This window comes from Ictidomys tridecemlineatus, chromosome 1 (assembly GCF_052094955.1).
Source record: "Ictidomys tridecemlineatus isolate mIctTri1 chromosome 1, mIctTri1.hap1, whole genome shotgun sequence".
In the NCBI taxonomy this organism is placed as follows: Eukaryota; Metazoa; Chordata; class Mammalia; order Rodentia; family Sciuridae; genus Ictidomys; species Ictidomys tridecemlineatus.
Genome location: NC_135477.1, coordinates 118,846,175 through 118,859,729, shown reverse-complemented (window position 1 = coordinate 118,859,729; position 13,555 = coordinate 118,846,175). Strand labels below are relative to the sequence as shown.

The window sequence follows — 13,555 nt, the reverse complement described above, 5'->3', positions numbered from 1 at the left end:
TAAACTTTCTGAGACCAGAATGTAATGTTTTGTTCACTACTGAATCCTTAATATTCAGAATAATGATTGGCACATATTAAATGCTCAATAAATATTTGCCAAATAAGGTCATCCACACCAATAAGCCTTTATGTATTTTATTTTATTTTTTTGGTGGTGCTGGGGATCAAACCTCAGGTCCTCCCACATTTTTGTTATATAGGCAAATGTTTTACCACTGAGCTACACCTCTAGCCCTGATCAACAGCTTTTCTTTTTTTAATTTAGAGACAGGGTCTCACTGAGTTGCTTAGTGCCTCACTTTTGCTGAGGCTGGCTTTGAACTCACGATCCTCCTGTCTTAGCCTCCCGAGACATTGGGATTATAGGCGTGTACCACTGCGCCCAGGAGCCATTTAGATTTTTTAATTTTAAAAATGAAAGATTCTTAGCTGGGCATGGTGGTGCACGCCTGTAATTCCAATGACTCGGGAGGCTGAGGTTAGAGGATCATGGGTTTAGGCAAGCCTCAACAACTTAGCAAGACCCTGTCTCAAAACAAAAAGGGATTGGGGATGTAGCTCCACACCCCCCAGGTTAAATCCCCAGTATTGCCAAATAAACAAAAACAAAACAAAATCAGCCTTGAATGATCCTAAGTTTCTCATAGAGGAAGAGGAAAAGTGATTAGATATTGCTGTTTTCATTAGTTATCTCTATTTTAAAAATACTCCATTGAGCCAAGTGGGTAACAAGCACCTATAGTCCTAGCACTCAGGAGGCTGAGGCAGGAGGATTGTTTGAGCCTACAGGTTCAGGGATAGCCTGGGCAACATAGTAAAAACTCATCTCCAAAAAAAAAAAAAAAAAGAGAGAGAGAGAGAGAGAGAAAATAAAAAGAAATGTGCTTCACATCATCTCCTAACCTTTCTTCTCTTAAGTGACTCAAGTCACCCTAGCACTGAAGAAGAAGAAGTGGTCAGGCAGATTCCCAAAATAAAATGAAGTTCTTCTGCTTATACCACTGGTTTCAAATGGAACCCAAGTTAGGAACAGCTTAGTATGAATAGCACATGGCAGCAGCTAAAACTGCTCCACTTCAATCCTGCAAGGACCAACCCACGGATCATTTTATAATGATCCCAACAACTAAGTAATTACTACAACAAAGCCTCAGCATACACCCTGTGAGCAGAGGGGTTATGGAAAACTGAGAAAGACAGATTTATAGATTTAGAGAAAGAGTGGGAGTTATATGGCACTAGTGAAAACTGGGAATGACATCAAGGAGAGGAACTTAGGTACCTCCGGAAGTGAAAGAAGCGGCAGGCTACAGTAGAATCATCTTGTTCCTGTTCTTTAAACTTCCGATACCGCTCCAGGCGGCACTCACGACATTTGTGCAGGTGAGGTGCCACATTGATGCATGACCCATCCTGTAGAAAGGGCTCTCCAGACTGCTTGAGCTTCTTCACTTTGCTCACATCTTTTAGCACTGACTGGCCAACTGTGGCAAGGAAGGGAGGAGAAAAGGCTGTCATAAGAAGCATAAGTAGGGTCCACTAACAAACTCCTCATGTGAACAAACAATGGTCAAAGGGCTATTCCTCTTTGCACTGCTTGGGCACATAATCTACTATGAACCCAGAAAGGGAGAGCAAGGAACAAAAAGGCTTTGGTTGGGAGATAAGGAGAACTGTTATGTGCCTCATGCAGCAGAAGGTAGTCATCACCTGCCCTTAGTCACTCAGTATATGCCTACTGTTAATCTAGGCTTTTTGGGCTCTCATAGGATATCAATTCCTAATGAAAGCAGCTACTTTTACCACCAGACTTTCTCTTATACACTTCTAGACCATAACCTCACATCATAAATTCATAGATTTTTGGTAGAGGTGTAAAAAATCCTTACGTTTCAGAGAGGAACAAACCAAGGGAGTGAATCTTTTTAGTTCATCAAGTCTTCAAAGGGATGAAAACTAATATGGGAATGAAAACTAATTCTTAGTAACTCCCTGGAAGCAAATTAAAGATGATGAAGTAGAAAGGAATGAGATCAACACAAGGACATATAGTTTCTAATTAAAAACAACAAGCTAATGAAGATGAATAGTCCTCTTTTATGAGCAGATAACCCTTTTACATTGCTGGTATAGAGGCAACCAAGTTTGATAAGGTGCCTCTGCCAGGTTCTTTGCCTCTATAATTCTATGAGATTCTAGAACTTTCCTTCAATATGAAGGCATCTACCACACAAAAGCACAAGCATTTTGAGGCAAGTGCCAGAGCAAAGCCCACGTATAGTTCCCAGCAGGATCACCTTTCAAGGGCGCAGTCCGAGGTCGGCCTTTAGGGGCCTGTTTCCCTTTGCCCTTGCCCAACAACAGCTCCGCACTACGCTCCCCATTGGGGCCCAGCTTCCCCATCAGGTGTTCTGGAATCCCCTTCAGGCCTGTCTTGGCCTGCAGCTGTTCCTCTGAGTCGCTCAAATCTGACAGGTCACTGTTGGTGCTGGAGTCTGAGTCCTGTCTGCAAGCCAAGCTTCGCTCATCCAGTGAGAACCTTTTCACAGCTTCAAAAGGAGCTTTGTTCTCCTGCGAAAAATCTACTGGGGAGGACAGAAAGCAGCCCGAGTGCCTGCCAAAGACGTTACTAAAGGTTTTGAGGAGGGGATTGTCCTGTTGCCCAGGTCCCACAGTTGGCCTCTCCTCTGTGGGGCTTGAGGAGAGAGTAGGCATCTCAATGGGTTGGGTGAGGCTACTGGTGGGTGAGCTGGAGCGGCCATTCCCCATGGCAGAGAGGCTTGGACCCCCAGTGGTAAGAGTTGAGCCCAGAACACCAGACACCAGCTTGGAGGAATCAGTTGTAATGAAGAGGGTTTTCTTCTTTGCTAAAGATGCTGAATCTGCAGACGAGTGAGGCTCGGGCCAGCCGGTTGCTGCCTTGGAGGTGACAGTGGTAGCAGAGGAAGAGCTACCTGATGCCTGAGATGCAAAGCTGCTGAAAGGACTGTGTTCAACTTTCTCCACAAATGCCAGGAAAGGGTTAGAAGGCTCTTCTCGGGACAGTTTAGGGGGCTGTAAAAATAGATTTTCATGACTCTCTGGGGTGCGGGTATTTAGGAGGCTCCGGGGGAAGGCTGGAGTAAGGGTGGGCATGGACTCTGCAGGCACTTTCCGGTCCACAGAGCTGCCAGCCTTAGAGCCTGGCTTAGTGTCTGCTCCAAGAGTGGATCTGCCTTTGCACAGGCCTGAGCTCAGACTCTCAAGGCTTTGTTTGAATGAGTCCCGACTAGAGGAATCATCAGCCAAACTCTCTGAAACCGTAGTGAAGTAGTTACTGGTGGGTAAAGTTTGGGACATGCATTGAAAAAACAAGTTTTTGGAGAGATCAGAATCTTTCTGAGACTCTGGAGCAGAGCTACAGCCAAAAGAGAAGCCCAAAGGTTTGTTCTCTGTAGCTAAAACCCCATTGGACTGGCTCCTTCCACTTCCAAAAGTCAATGGTTGTGATAAACTTGGGAGAGATGTTCCAAATCCAGAAGAGGCCAGAATAGAATTTCTTGAATTCTGAAAGGAAGATAGCCTGAATTAGTGACACTGGCTTCAGATGACAACCTAATGAGCTCTTTCTTTGTCCTATCATTGAATCAATATTTCTTGTGGGTCAATCAACTTTTCTCTCCTACAATTCTACTTATTTGCTCTTCTGGATTTCACCAGCAATGGAAGGGAAAAAACTTGCCATAAACCACAGAGGGCATTTTAACTTTAGCAAGATGAGCCAGAGATGTCATTCAACCTGCCTCTCCTTTGGTTGTTACCCAATGGGTCAGTTCTAGAAAGGTGTGTAGGCTTTTTAGTATTTACAGTATTTGAAAACAGAGACTCTGTTAGGGAACTGTGGGAAGATTCCTGATGACAGCTTTTACTTTGAAATTTACCTACTGACCTCTGTAATATCAATCTATCTGAATGACCTTAGAAACTATAAAGTTTTGATTTATGTAAGCTATTGCAAATATCTTCATCTTATAGAAAGTAACTTCACTTCTACGATAAGCCCACTTATTAGCCTAACCAATTGGAAAATAAAATGTTATATAATGCTTTCCATGTTAACTTCTGCATGTGAATGATTATATGTATAAATAAGGGTAGGGGCACTTTCATATACATTATGTACGCATATGCACACACAGAGACACTCTTAGGTAGCTATAAGCCCTTATGTAGTACTCGTTAATTTAATAAAACTTAGATCCTAGCACTTGACTTGAAATATAGATTAACTAAAACAAAACAAAACAAAACAAAACAAAAAACACCAACCAACTTTCAAGTAGTAGAGAATGATACCTAAGCATTCATTTGTAAACATTGGAAATAAAAAATTATTCCATCACTGCTGAATGAATATGGGGTTTTATTTTAAAGGAGAAAAATTTCTGGATCTTGTAGTGGTAGTGGTTTTATAACATGGTGAATGTACTAAATGCCAAAGAATTATACATTTTAAAATGATACAATGCTAAATATCCTTAAAGGTGGCATAGAAGAACAACTAGGGACACTTCCTATGGCTTGCTTGCAGTTGACATCTGGTACAGATTTTAGAGTTAAAAAATTTTAGATTTTAGAGTTAAAAAGTTCATTTTTTTTTCTTACTAACTACAAAAGCATTGATTTAAGACCTCCCTGCCCCCACCCCCCAAAATAAGACTGACACAGCCCTGAGGTTTTGCTGTTGTTTCACTAGCAGGATTGGCTCAGAGCCTTGACATCTGTATGACTGCAAGAAACCTGCACGAGTAGCTCATGTTTTACTACTAACATTATCCTTTAAAAATAAATACACGCATGAATTAAAAATAATTTGGATGGTCTTTCATTTTCTTTTAAATGATTAAATTCCAAATCCTTTCCTTATAAGAAAGCGATGACAAACTGATTTCAACTCTAGCTTTTAGGGCAAGAAAGTCCTAGTAACTATTTCTCTATTTCAAATTAAGAATTGTAACAGAAACATTCATGTCTGTAATTTTAAATCATACTGCAGAAAAAGACAGGCTAAAACATGAGCAAAATGATATTCACAGAAGTTTCTACAACCTATTTGAAAAAAATATTGACTCCACATTTCATCTATCAGCTTTGCTACTCTAATACCAGTGACACTCACTGGATCTTTTCTTGTAGGACACAAATTTGGTTTACTTTGTAATTCTCATTTACATTCATACTGCCTTAACACAGAGTTGATTTTAAATGGTGCCGAAATTATGAAGCTTTTTTTTTTTTTTTTTTTTTTTACACATTGGAAACTCATCTATGATCCTCACCTGGTTCTTTGGAACTATAGGTCAACTAACTGAGGAAAAAATCACAAACAGTGTGAAATTTGCATTTACAGTCCTCTTTTACCTAGGCATTTCATCTCGCTCTCTATTCTTATATATCAGGGGTTAACACATTATATTTGCTAGAATTAGGAATTAGTCAGATTAAATTTATATACCATGGGTTTTTGTTTGCTTTGTTTTGTTCTTTGTGGGGCTGGTGATCAAACACAAGGCCTCATGCATGCTAGGCAAGATTTTTTTCTATTAAACCATATCACCCAGTCCTATGTCATGCTTTATCTGTGTTGTTACACCTGAAATGATTCTATTTTGGTGTGTGGGTTCCTTTAAGTAGTGATTTAAAATATTTATAATGCACAGTACTTAGCACACAGTAGTTTCCTATATATTATTTTGCTTTTTTTTTTTGGATGGGGTCTCATTGTTGTCCAGGCTGGCCTCAAATTCTTCGGCTAAAATGATCCTCCTGCCTCAGCCTCATGAGTAGCTGGGCCTACATGCACGTGCCTCCATGGCTGGCTTATGTACTTTAAAAAAATCATTATGCATTTCATCTTTTCATTTCATACTCTAGCTTGAGTTGGCCTATTGAATCAGTTTGGTGACCAAAATTAGTAAGAAATTCAATTTTTAAATATATATATTTTTAGTTGTAGATGGACCAAAAAAACCCCCTTTATTTATTTATTTGCTTATTTATTTATGGTATCAGAGATTGAACTCAGGGGCACTAGACCACTGAGCCAAATCCCCAGCCCTATTTTGTTTTTTATTAGAGATGGGGTCTCATTGAGTTGCTTAGTGCCCCACTGAATTGCTGAGGCTGGCTTTGAACTTGTGATTCTCCTGCCTCCGCCTCCCAAGCTGCTGGGATTACAGGAGTGCAACACCATGCCTGGCTTTTAGTTTTTATTTTTATGTGGTGCTGAGGATCAAACCCAGTGCCTCACACGTGCCAGGCTAGTGCTCTACCATTGAACCACAGCCCCTAGTCCCAAAAGAATAGATTTTGATACTGTCTTAAATTTGGATTACAGTGTCAACTTGACAATAACTTACATTTAACAAAAGTTCCATTTTAGCAAAAAAAAAATTCCTATCAGATAAAGACCAAAGCAATAACTGTTATGATTAAATCCATCAAGTAAGGCTTATTAAAAGAATGAAATTAGTGAGAGAAAAACTTTTATGGCCATACTAAACGATGGAAAGTAACCTAGACTCAAGGGAAAATATCACAGAAAATGATGAACTGAAAATAGGGTAATGGTAGCTTGGACTCACAGCCTTAATTATAGTGTTCACTATTACCAACACTATAATTCATTAACCTTGCCTCTCAGATTTGGTGGAGGTTCAACTACTTGGTGAACTAAATAGATAATTGAATTAAAAAGATTCCCCATCAGATCTATTTTAAATCTCATTAAATTGGGTTGTATAACCAGTTTTTGATTAGCCTAATTGTTCAGGTGACTTTTTTTTTTGTACTGGGGATTGAACCCAGGGGCACTTAACCACTGAGCCACATTCCCAGTCAATTTTTATTTTGAAAGAAGACCTCACTAAGTTGTTGAGGCTGGCTTTAAACTTGTAATCTTCCTGCCTCAGCTTCCTAAACTGATGGGATTACAGGTATGTGCAGCTGTGTCCAGATGTTCAAGTGGCTTTTAAAAACTGACAAAGTTATTAAAATGTACACATTTGCTCAAGGAGAGCAGTAAAGGCCTAGCCACAGAATATAATTTAAGGAATATCTCAGAAATATTCCTTCCTTAGGGCATTTGAGATGTCTGTGAAGGTGTTAACAATAAGGAAGGATGAGAGAGTAAACACAAATCTAGCAAATCTGCCCCTAGAGCAACTCACCTCTCCTGAGGCCTGTGACCGGCTGCCTTTCTGTTTTTCCGGCCCAGTCCCTGCTGCAAGGCCAGTGTCTGAGATCCTCACCGTGGTTGGGGTGGAGCTGGTGGTAGTGACCACAACTGCTGAAGCCACCATGCCCTGGCCAACTTGTTCCAGTGTTTTTCCTGACTCTTTGTTTTCGGCTCCACCCACCTCTGAGGCCAAAGGTGTCTGACCTGTGGCTGTAGAATATGGAGTGAAAGGTACAGGTGTGTCCCCACCTACAGGCTCATCCTGTACCACCAGAGTCCTGCCGTTTTCTTTGGTGTAAGTGGCAAAGCGAATGTTGCGGTTAATTTGGGGAACAAATGTAGATGGTGGCTGCTTGGCTCTCTGATCCAGCCCTGGCTCTCCACTGGCATTACCTCCTTTCCAGGGCCCTCGGCTTGCCTCACCTCCATCGCTCCCATTACTGTCTACTTCACCCCTGTCTCCTTTTAATTTCTTTGATGCAGAGTCACACCCAGAGTCCGAAGCACTTTTCCTCCTCCGGCCATCTTTCCCCTCTATGCTCTCTCTCTTCTTCTTTCCTTTGGAAGATTTTACTGCTTTTAACGTACCCCCCTACAAAACAAAATTCAAAAAAGATTTATTATAAAGAACCTTTCATCCTGTGAAAACCATAATCCATTAGCTCTTTCCCATCTCTAGAAACAGAAAAAGCAGGCAAAGATTGCCAAATTCTGATGCCAACTCTAAGACTCTTTGTCAAAAAGCTCCAATCTCCCTGTGATCCCATTTATACACACACATTCAAGATAACAGTTACCAGAGGTTAACTCTCTTGGCAAATCTTCTCTTACAATAAATAAACTACTTCAAATGGTATTTTATCTTTTATTTTTTGATGGGTTTTATAATTTGTGGAACTTATTTTTACAAAATAAAATGCCAGGCTAGGCTGGAAGCTTATTTGTACACTGATGAAATAACTTGCTTTATCTCTTGGTTTTGACAGAAACTTGTACTTCAAGTATTAACATACAAAATTCCTTCTAACCAAAAGTCACTAAAACCAGTATTTGATTACCAGTATTTGTAAATATATGAGCAAAGGAAAAGTGAAGCTGATAGAGAGGTTTCGATTGCTCACAGACACTACAAAGATTCAACTGATCTCCAGACCTTATTTCAAAGCATTAAACAGAGGAAAGGGGGGAAAAAAGCTGGCTACCACAGGCCAAAAATCAAATCTCTTGTATCTTCTGGTAATGTCAGACTATCTATCCCAGAAAATTTTACTTGCACCTTAATTGAAAGGCCAGACAAGATATGGATTAAAAGAGAAAATACCCATTCTGAGTAAACTCCTTCCCTGAGAAGGATAAGGAGAATGGGGCATGAGGTGCAGCTAACATTCTCTACAGCAATCTTTTTTGTGCATCAAGGACTTATATGAAGAAGGTATTTCAAAAACATGTGCTAAGATGGTTAATAAGCTAGTGAAACATTGTTATCTAGGTATTAATATTTATAAACTTCATTAATTTATTCTTACTGTCCTTAATACTTTGGGCAGTATTATTTGTAGATCTATTTTCTTTCTTGTAATCACTACTTACTATAGCTTTTCAATGGAAATGTTTTATGAATTTTAAATTTCTTATCTTCTTAGTAATAATTTCAGTACTTTTCCTTTTTGCTGTCTTCCTATCCAGTGTTTCTCCTACAAGTCATTCATATATATAAAACAGCCCCCCATATATTGGGGGATACTGGGTATTGAACCACTAAGCTACATCCTCATCCTTTATATTTTTTATTTTGACACAGGGTTTCGCTAAGTTGCCAATACTGGCTTTGAATTTGTGATCCTCCTGCTTCAGCCTCCTAAGCCACTGGGATTACAAGCTTGCACCATTGTACCTAGCTTCCCCTACAAGTCTTTATTTTATTTACTTATTTTTATATGGTGCCAAGTATCCAACCCAAGTGCCTCACACATGCTAGACAAGCGCTCTACTACCAAACCACAATCCCAGCGCCCGTCCAAATCTTAAGGCTCAAGATTTACTTCCATTTTTCCCTACTTCTGAATATTATCTATTTCTAAATATATAGTATTAAGTAATGTAATAATAAGTAACATACTTCTGGCAATATTACCCAAGTTTTTCAAATCATTCATTCAAAAACTGTTTGCTAAACGTTGTTTCATTTCATCCTCTTTGAGACAGGCTCTTGGTATGTTGCCCAAATTGGGCTAGAACTCTTAATCCTCCTGCCTCATCCTCCCAAGTAGCTGAGATTACAGGCATGCACTACCATGCCCAGCTTAAATTCATCCATTCTCTTTTAAAACTTTATCTTTTCTTCAACCTGGATTACCATCAGTTTTTTATTTTTACTTTCTTCTTAAATTACATGGTAAAGTACAGGTGGCTGAGGCAGAGAATTATTATTTCAAGCCAGCCTCAGCGATTTAGCAAGGCCCTAAGCAACTCAGTAAGACCCGGGCTCTAAATAAAATAAAAAAAAGAGCTGGGGATGTGACTCAATAGTTAAATGCCTCTGGGCTCAATCCCTGGTACCAAATAAATAAATAAAAAGGGTAAACTTGAGGATGGGCATTTTTTGTCCTTTATTTTATTTCTGGTAATGGGACTTGAACCCAGGACACTTTACCTCTGAGTTACATCCCTAGTCCTACTTATGTTTTGATAGAGTTTCACTAAAATCCTGAAGCTGGTCTCAAACCTGTGATTCTCTTGCCTCAGCCTCTGAAATCTGAGATTATAGGCTTGTGCCACTGAGCTTAGCTGAAATCTTTCTTTTCTTTCTTGCTCATTCTCTTATATTCACTGTTAAAGGAGATGAGGCAATCACAGATCTCTAAGAAGGGTTACTGGAAAACCTGGCAAACTGTAATTGAACTTGGCTAGCCAAGAATATAAGTCAAGTTAGGCACAGTGGCGCATACCTGAGCATGCAGCTCAGGAGGCTGAGGCAGAAGGATCCCAAGTTCAAAGCCAGCCTAAGTAACTTAGTTAGGCCCTAAGCAACTCAGTGAGACCCTGTCTCTAAATAAAACACGAAAAAGGACTGCGGATGTGGCTCAGTGGTTAAGTGCCCCTGGGTTCAATCCCTGATACTGGGGAAAAAACAAACAAACAAAAGAATATGTCACATCATGGCAAAGCCAAAAAGGAAAAATCAAAATTTACTGCTAAAAACCACACTTCCACTTCTAACTCATGTAGTCAACTTGAAGAACCTGGCTCATAGCAACCATTCCCAAAATAACTTATAATGAACTACTCACATGCAAGAAAGTAACCTAGGACACTGAGTATAGTACTTTTCAGTTATACTGGGCTAGCTGAATACTATTTGGCATACAACAGGTGCTTAATGAATGAGTGAAATAATGGACTAAAAATAGAGCCCAATGCAACATCAAAGTAACAGGTTTTTCAGCCATGAGAAACATAGTCAAGGGACTTAACCTATTCCTGATTAATATAATACATAAATAAGAAGCTATTAAATTTAATACTGATTCTTCCTTTCTTAGTCTGATCTTTTTCTTTTTAAATCAAGTCAAGAATAACTATATAAAAAAGATGATGAAGGACTATATACTCAGCAAGACAGCAGTATTTATAGAGGTGATAAGATACTATGAGGCATGTGTGGACAGTTTATTTACTGAAGGATACTCACACAGGATTCCTTATTGGTTCAGGTAGAGATTTATAATGCACATATTTATTTATTTTTGGCTATAATAATTCTGAATGAACCAAGTGTTGGCTTAGTCTATAATTATAGAATAATCCACTGTGTGCTAAGCACTGAACTAGGCACCTGTTTGTTTGATTCTACTTGGGAATATATGAGCATGTATGAGGTCCTGAGTTCAATCTCCAGTACAATAACACACACACACAAATTTTTTTTTTACTATGTATATCTATTAACTTAGCAATTGCAAACCAAGGAATTTATTCCAATAAATTATAAATGTGAAAGGATGTTCAAGTATGTTCACTGTGTTGTCATTTGTATTAGTGAAAATACTGGCAATGATTTAAATGTCCTCTAATTTTAGATTAAATTAGTTATGATATATTCATCTTTTGGAATAGCATACATCTATTGTGGCCCATGCCTCTAATTCCAGCAAGTTGAGAGACTAAGGCAGAAGAATTCTAAATTCAAGGCCAGTCTCAGCAACTTAGCGAGATCCTGTCTCAAGATAAAAAGTAAAAAAGACTGTTGGAGCTCAGTGCCACCTAATAGGAAAAAAGAGGATGTAGCTTTTCTTCCATATCTAGTTACTGGTAAGGTCATGATTATTACTACCATTTATTGCAGTTTTAACTACTATCTCTTTCAAATATACTTAAGAAAATATAAAAGAAAATTAGGACTTAAGACTTTACAACAACTATAGAACAAGTCAAATTGAAAGGGTTTACTCAAACTAGGTCTCTTTCTTGACACCATCCCCCTTACCAAGATAGTCCATCTGAACAACCCAAGGGGCACCCATGTAAAAGGAAACTACATAACAAGAAAATGCAACTCATGACTCAGTTGTTTACTGTACCTCATTTTGCGGCGTTGTGTTATCCATCAGCATCACATGGATGAGTCTGGGATCTACTGACTTGATCTCACCACTCTATGATAGCAGCAGGATAGCAGAACATATGGGAAAAGGGTGGGGAAGAGAGATTATTTCATGCCTTATTCACCAAGACTTAACACTTTCCTAATCTATGTAAGTATCTCTTTATTGCTTCTATTCCCTTACTAGAAGAAAGCTCCATGAGAGAAGGGATATTTACTGTCTCAATCAATTCTAAAGTAAGGATATCTGAAACATGGTGTGGAATATGGTGAGCATTAATATATTTGTTAAGTTCATGAATAAAAGGAACAATTGAGTTTAATGCTCAAGTATGTCTTTTAGGGATTTTAATTTGAAATATTTCATATCAAAAACATTCCTATTCAGTGTATTATGAAATCAGAAATCTTCAGAACCAACAATCATTACAAAAATCATTATATAGGGCTGGGGATGTAGCTCAGTGATAGAGCATATTTGAGACCCTGGGATTAATTCCCAGTACCACAAACAAAACAAAACAAAAAACCCCAAACCCACAAAAACCAAAACAACAAAAAACACCCAAAACAAACAAACCTACTTTACTACTAAAGAATACAAACTTTAGGAGAGGGAGTACTTTGACATAAAACATCAAATTTACTGTGTAGGGCTGGGGATATAGCTCAGTTGTAGAGCACTTGCCTAGCATGTATGAGGCCCTGAGTTCAATTCCCAGTACAACAACACACACACACACACACAAAATTTTTTTACTATGTATATCTTTTAACTTAGCAATTACAAACCAAGGAATTTATTCTAATAAATCATAAATGTGAAAGGATGTTCAAGTATGTTCACTGTGTCATCATTTGTATTAGTGAAAATACTGGCAAAGATTTAAATGTCCTTCAATTTTAGATTAAACTAGCTATGATATATTCATTTTGTGGAATAGCACACATCTATTTTAAAGGAATAAGTCAGCTGGGCACAGTGGCACATGTCTCTAATTCCAGCAAGTTGAGAGACTAAGGCAGAAGAATTCCAAGTTCAAGGCCAGCCTCAGCAACTTAGTGAGATCATATCTCAAGATAAAAATTTTAAAAAGGCCCAGAATATATAGCTCAGTGAAAAGAACTGCTGGGGTTCAATCCCCAGTACCATAAAGGAAAAAAAAAAAATTCACATCTCTATATTCACAAATAAAGATTAAAAATGCTTGTTATAAACCAAGTATAGTGGTACATATTTGTAATCCCAAAAACTCAGGAGACTGAGGCAGGAGGACTGCAAGTTTGAGGCCAACCTTTGCAATTTAGCAAGACACTATCTCAAAGTGAAAAAAAAAAAAAAAAAAAGCTGGAGATGTAGCTCAGCAGTAAAGTGCCCCTGGGTTCAGTCCCCAGTATCAGGAAAAAAAAAAAAAAAAAGGAGGTTATATAAAATTAAGTAAATAAGATACACTATATAACCTACAGAAATACATATATATAGAAAATATTTGGAAGAATATGGAATATAGCTTAATGGGAGAGCACTTGTCTAGCATGTGTGAGGCACTGGGTTCCATCCTCAGCACCACATAAAAATAAATAAATAAAATAAAGGTATCGTGCTCATCCATCTACAACTAAAAATAAATAAACAAAAATTAAAAAGAATATGGAATATATACCAAACTGTTAATGGTGGTTGCCACTGAGTGACATTTACGTAGGGGAAAGATTGGCTTTCATTATATAGTT

At 38.5% G+C, this 13,555-nt stretch overlaps 1 protein-coding gene across 3 annotated transcripts in view; it reads right to left on the bottom strand.

Moving 5' to 3' along the window:
* The window catches only part of Kdm3b (lysine demethylase 3B), a 77,837-nt gene that overhangs the window by 37,459 nt on the left and 26,823 nt on the right, over positions 1-13,555 (bottom strand). For 2 of the 3 annotated variants that reach the window (XM_078045836.1, XM_078045838.1), the window contains exons 6-9: positions 11,799-11,873; positions 7,211-7,810; positions 2,300-3,548; positions 1,285-1,486 (exon numbers count right to left, since the gene is read on the bottom strand). In XM_078045836.1, coding sequence (XP_077901962.1) covers positions 1,285-1,486; positions 2,300-3,548; positions 7,211-7,810; positions 11,799-11,873 — 2,126 coding nt within the window. The remainder of the gene's footprint in view (positions 1-1,284; positions 1,487-2,299; positions 3,549-7,210; positions 7,811-11,798; positions 11,874-13,555) is intronic. The other variant, XM_078045842.1, reaches the window with a different exon arrangement.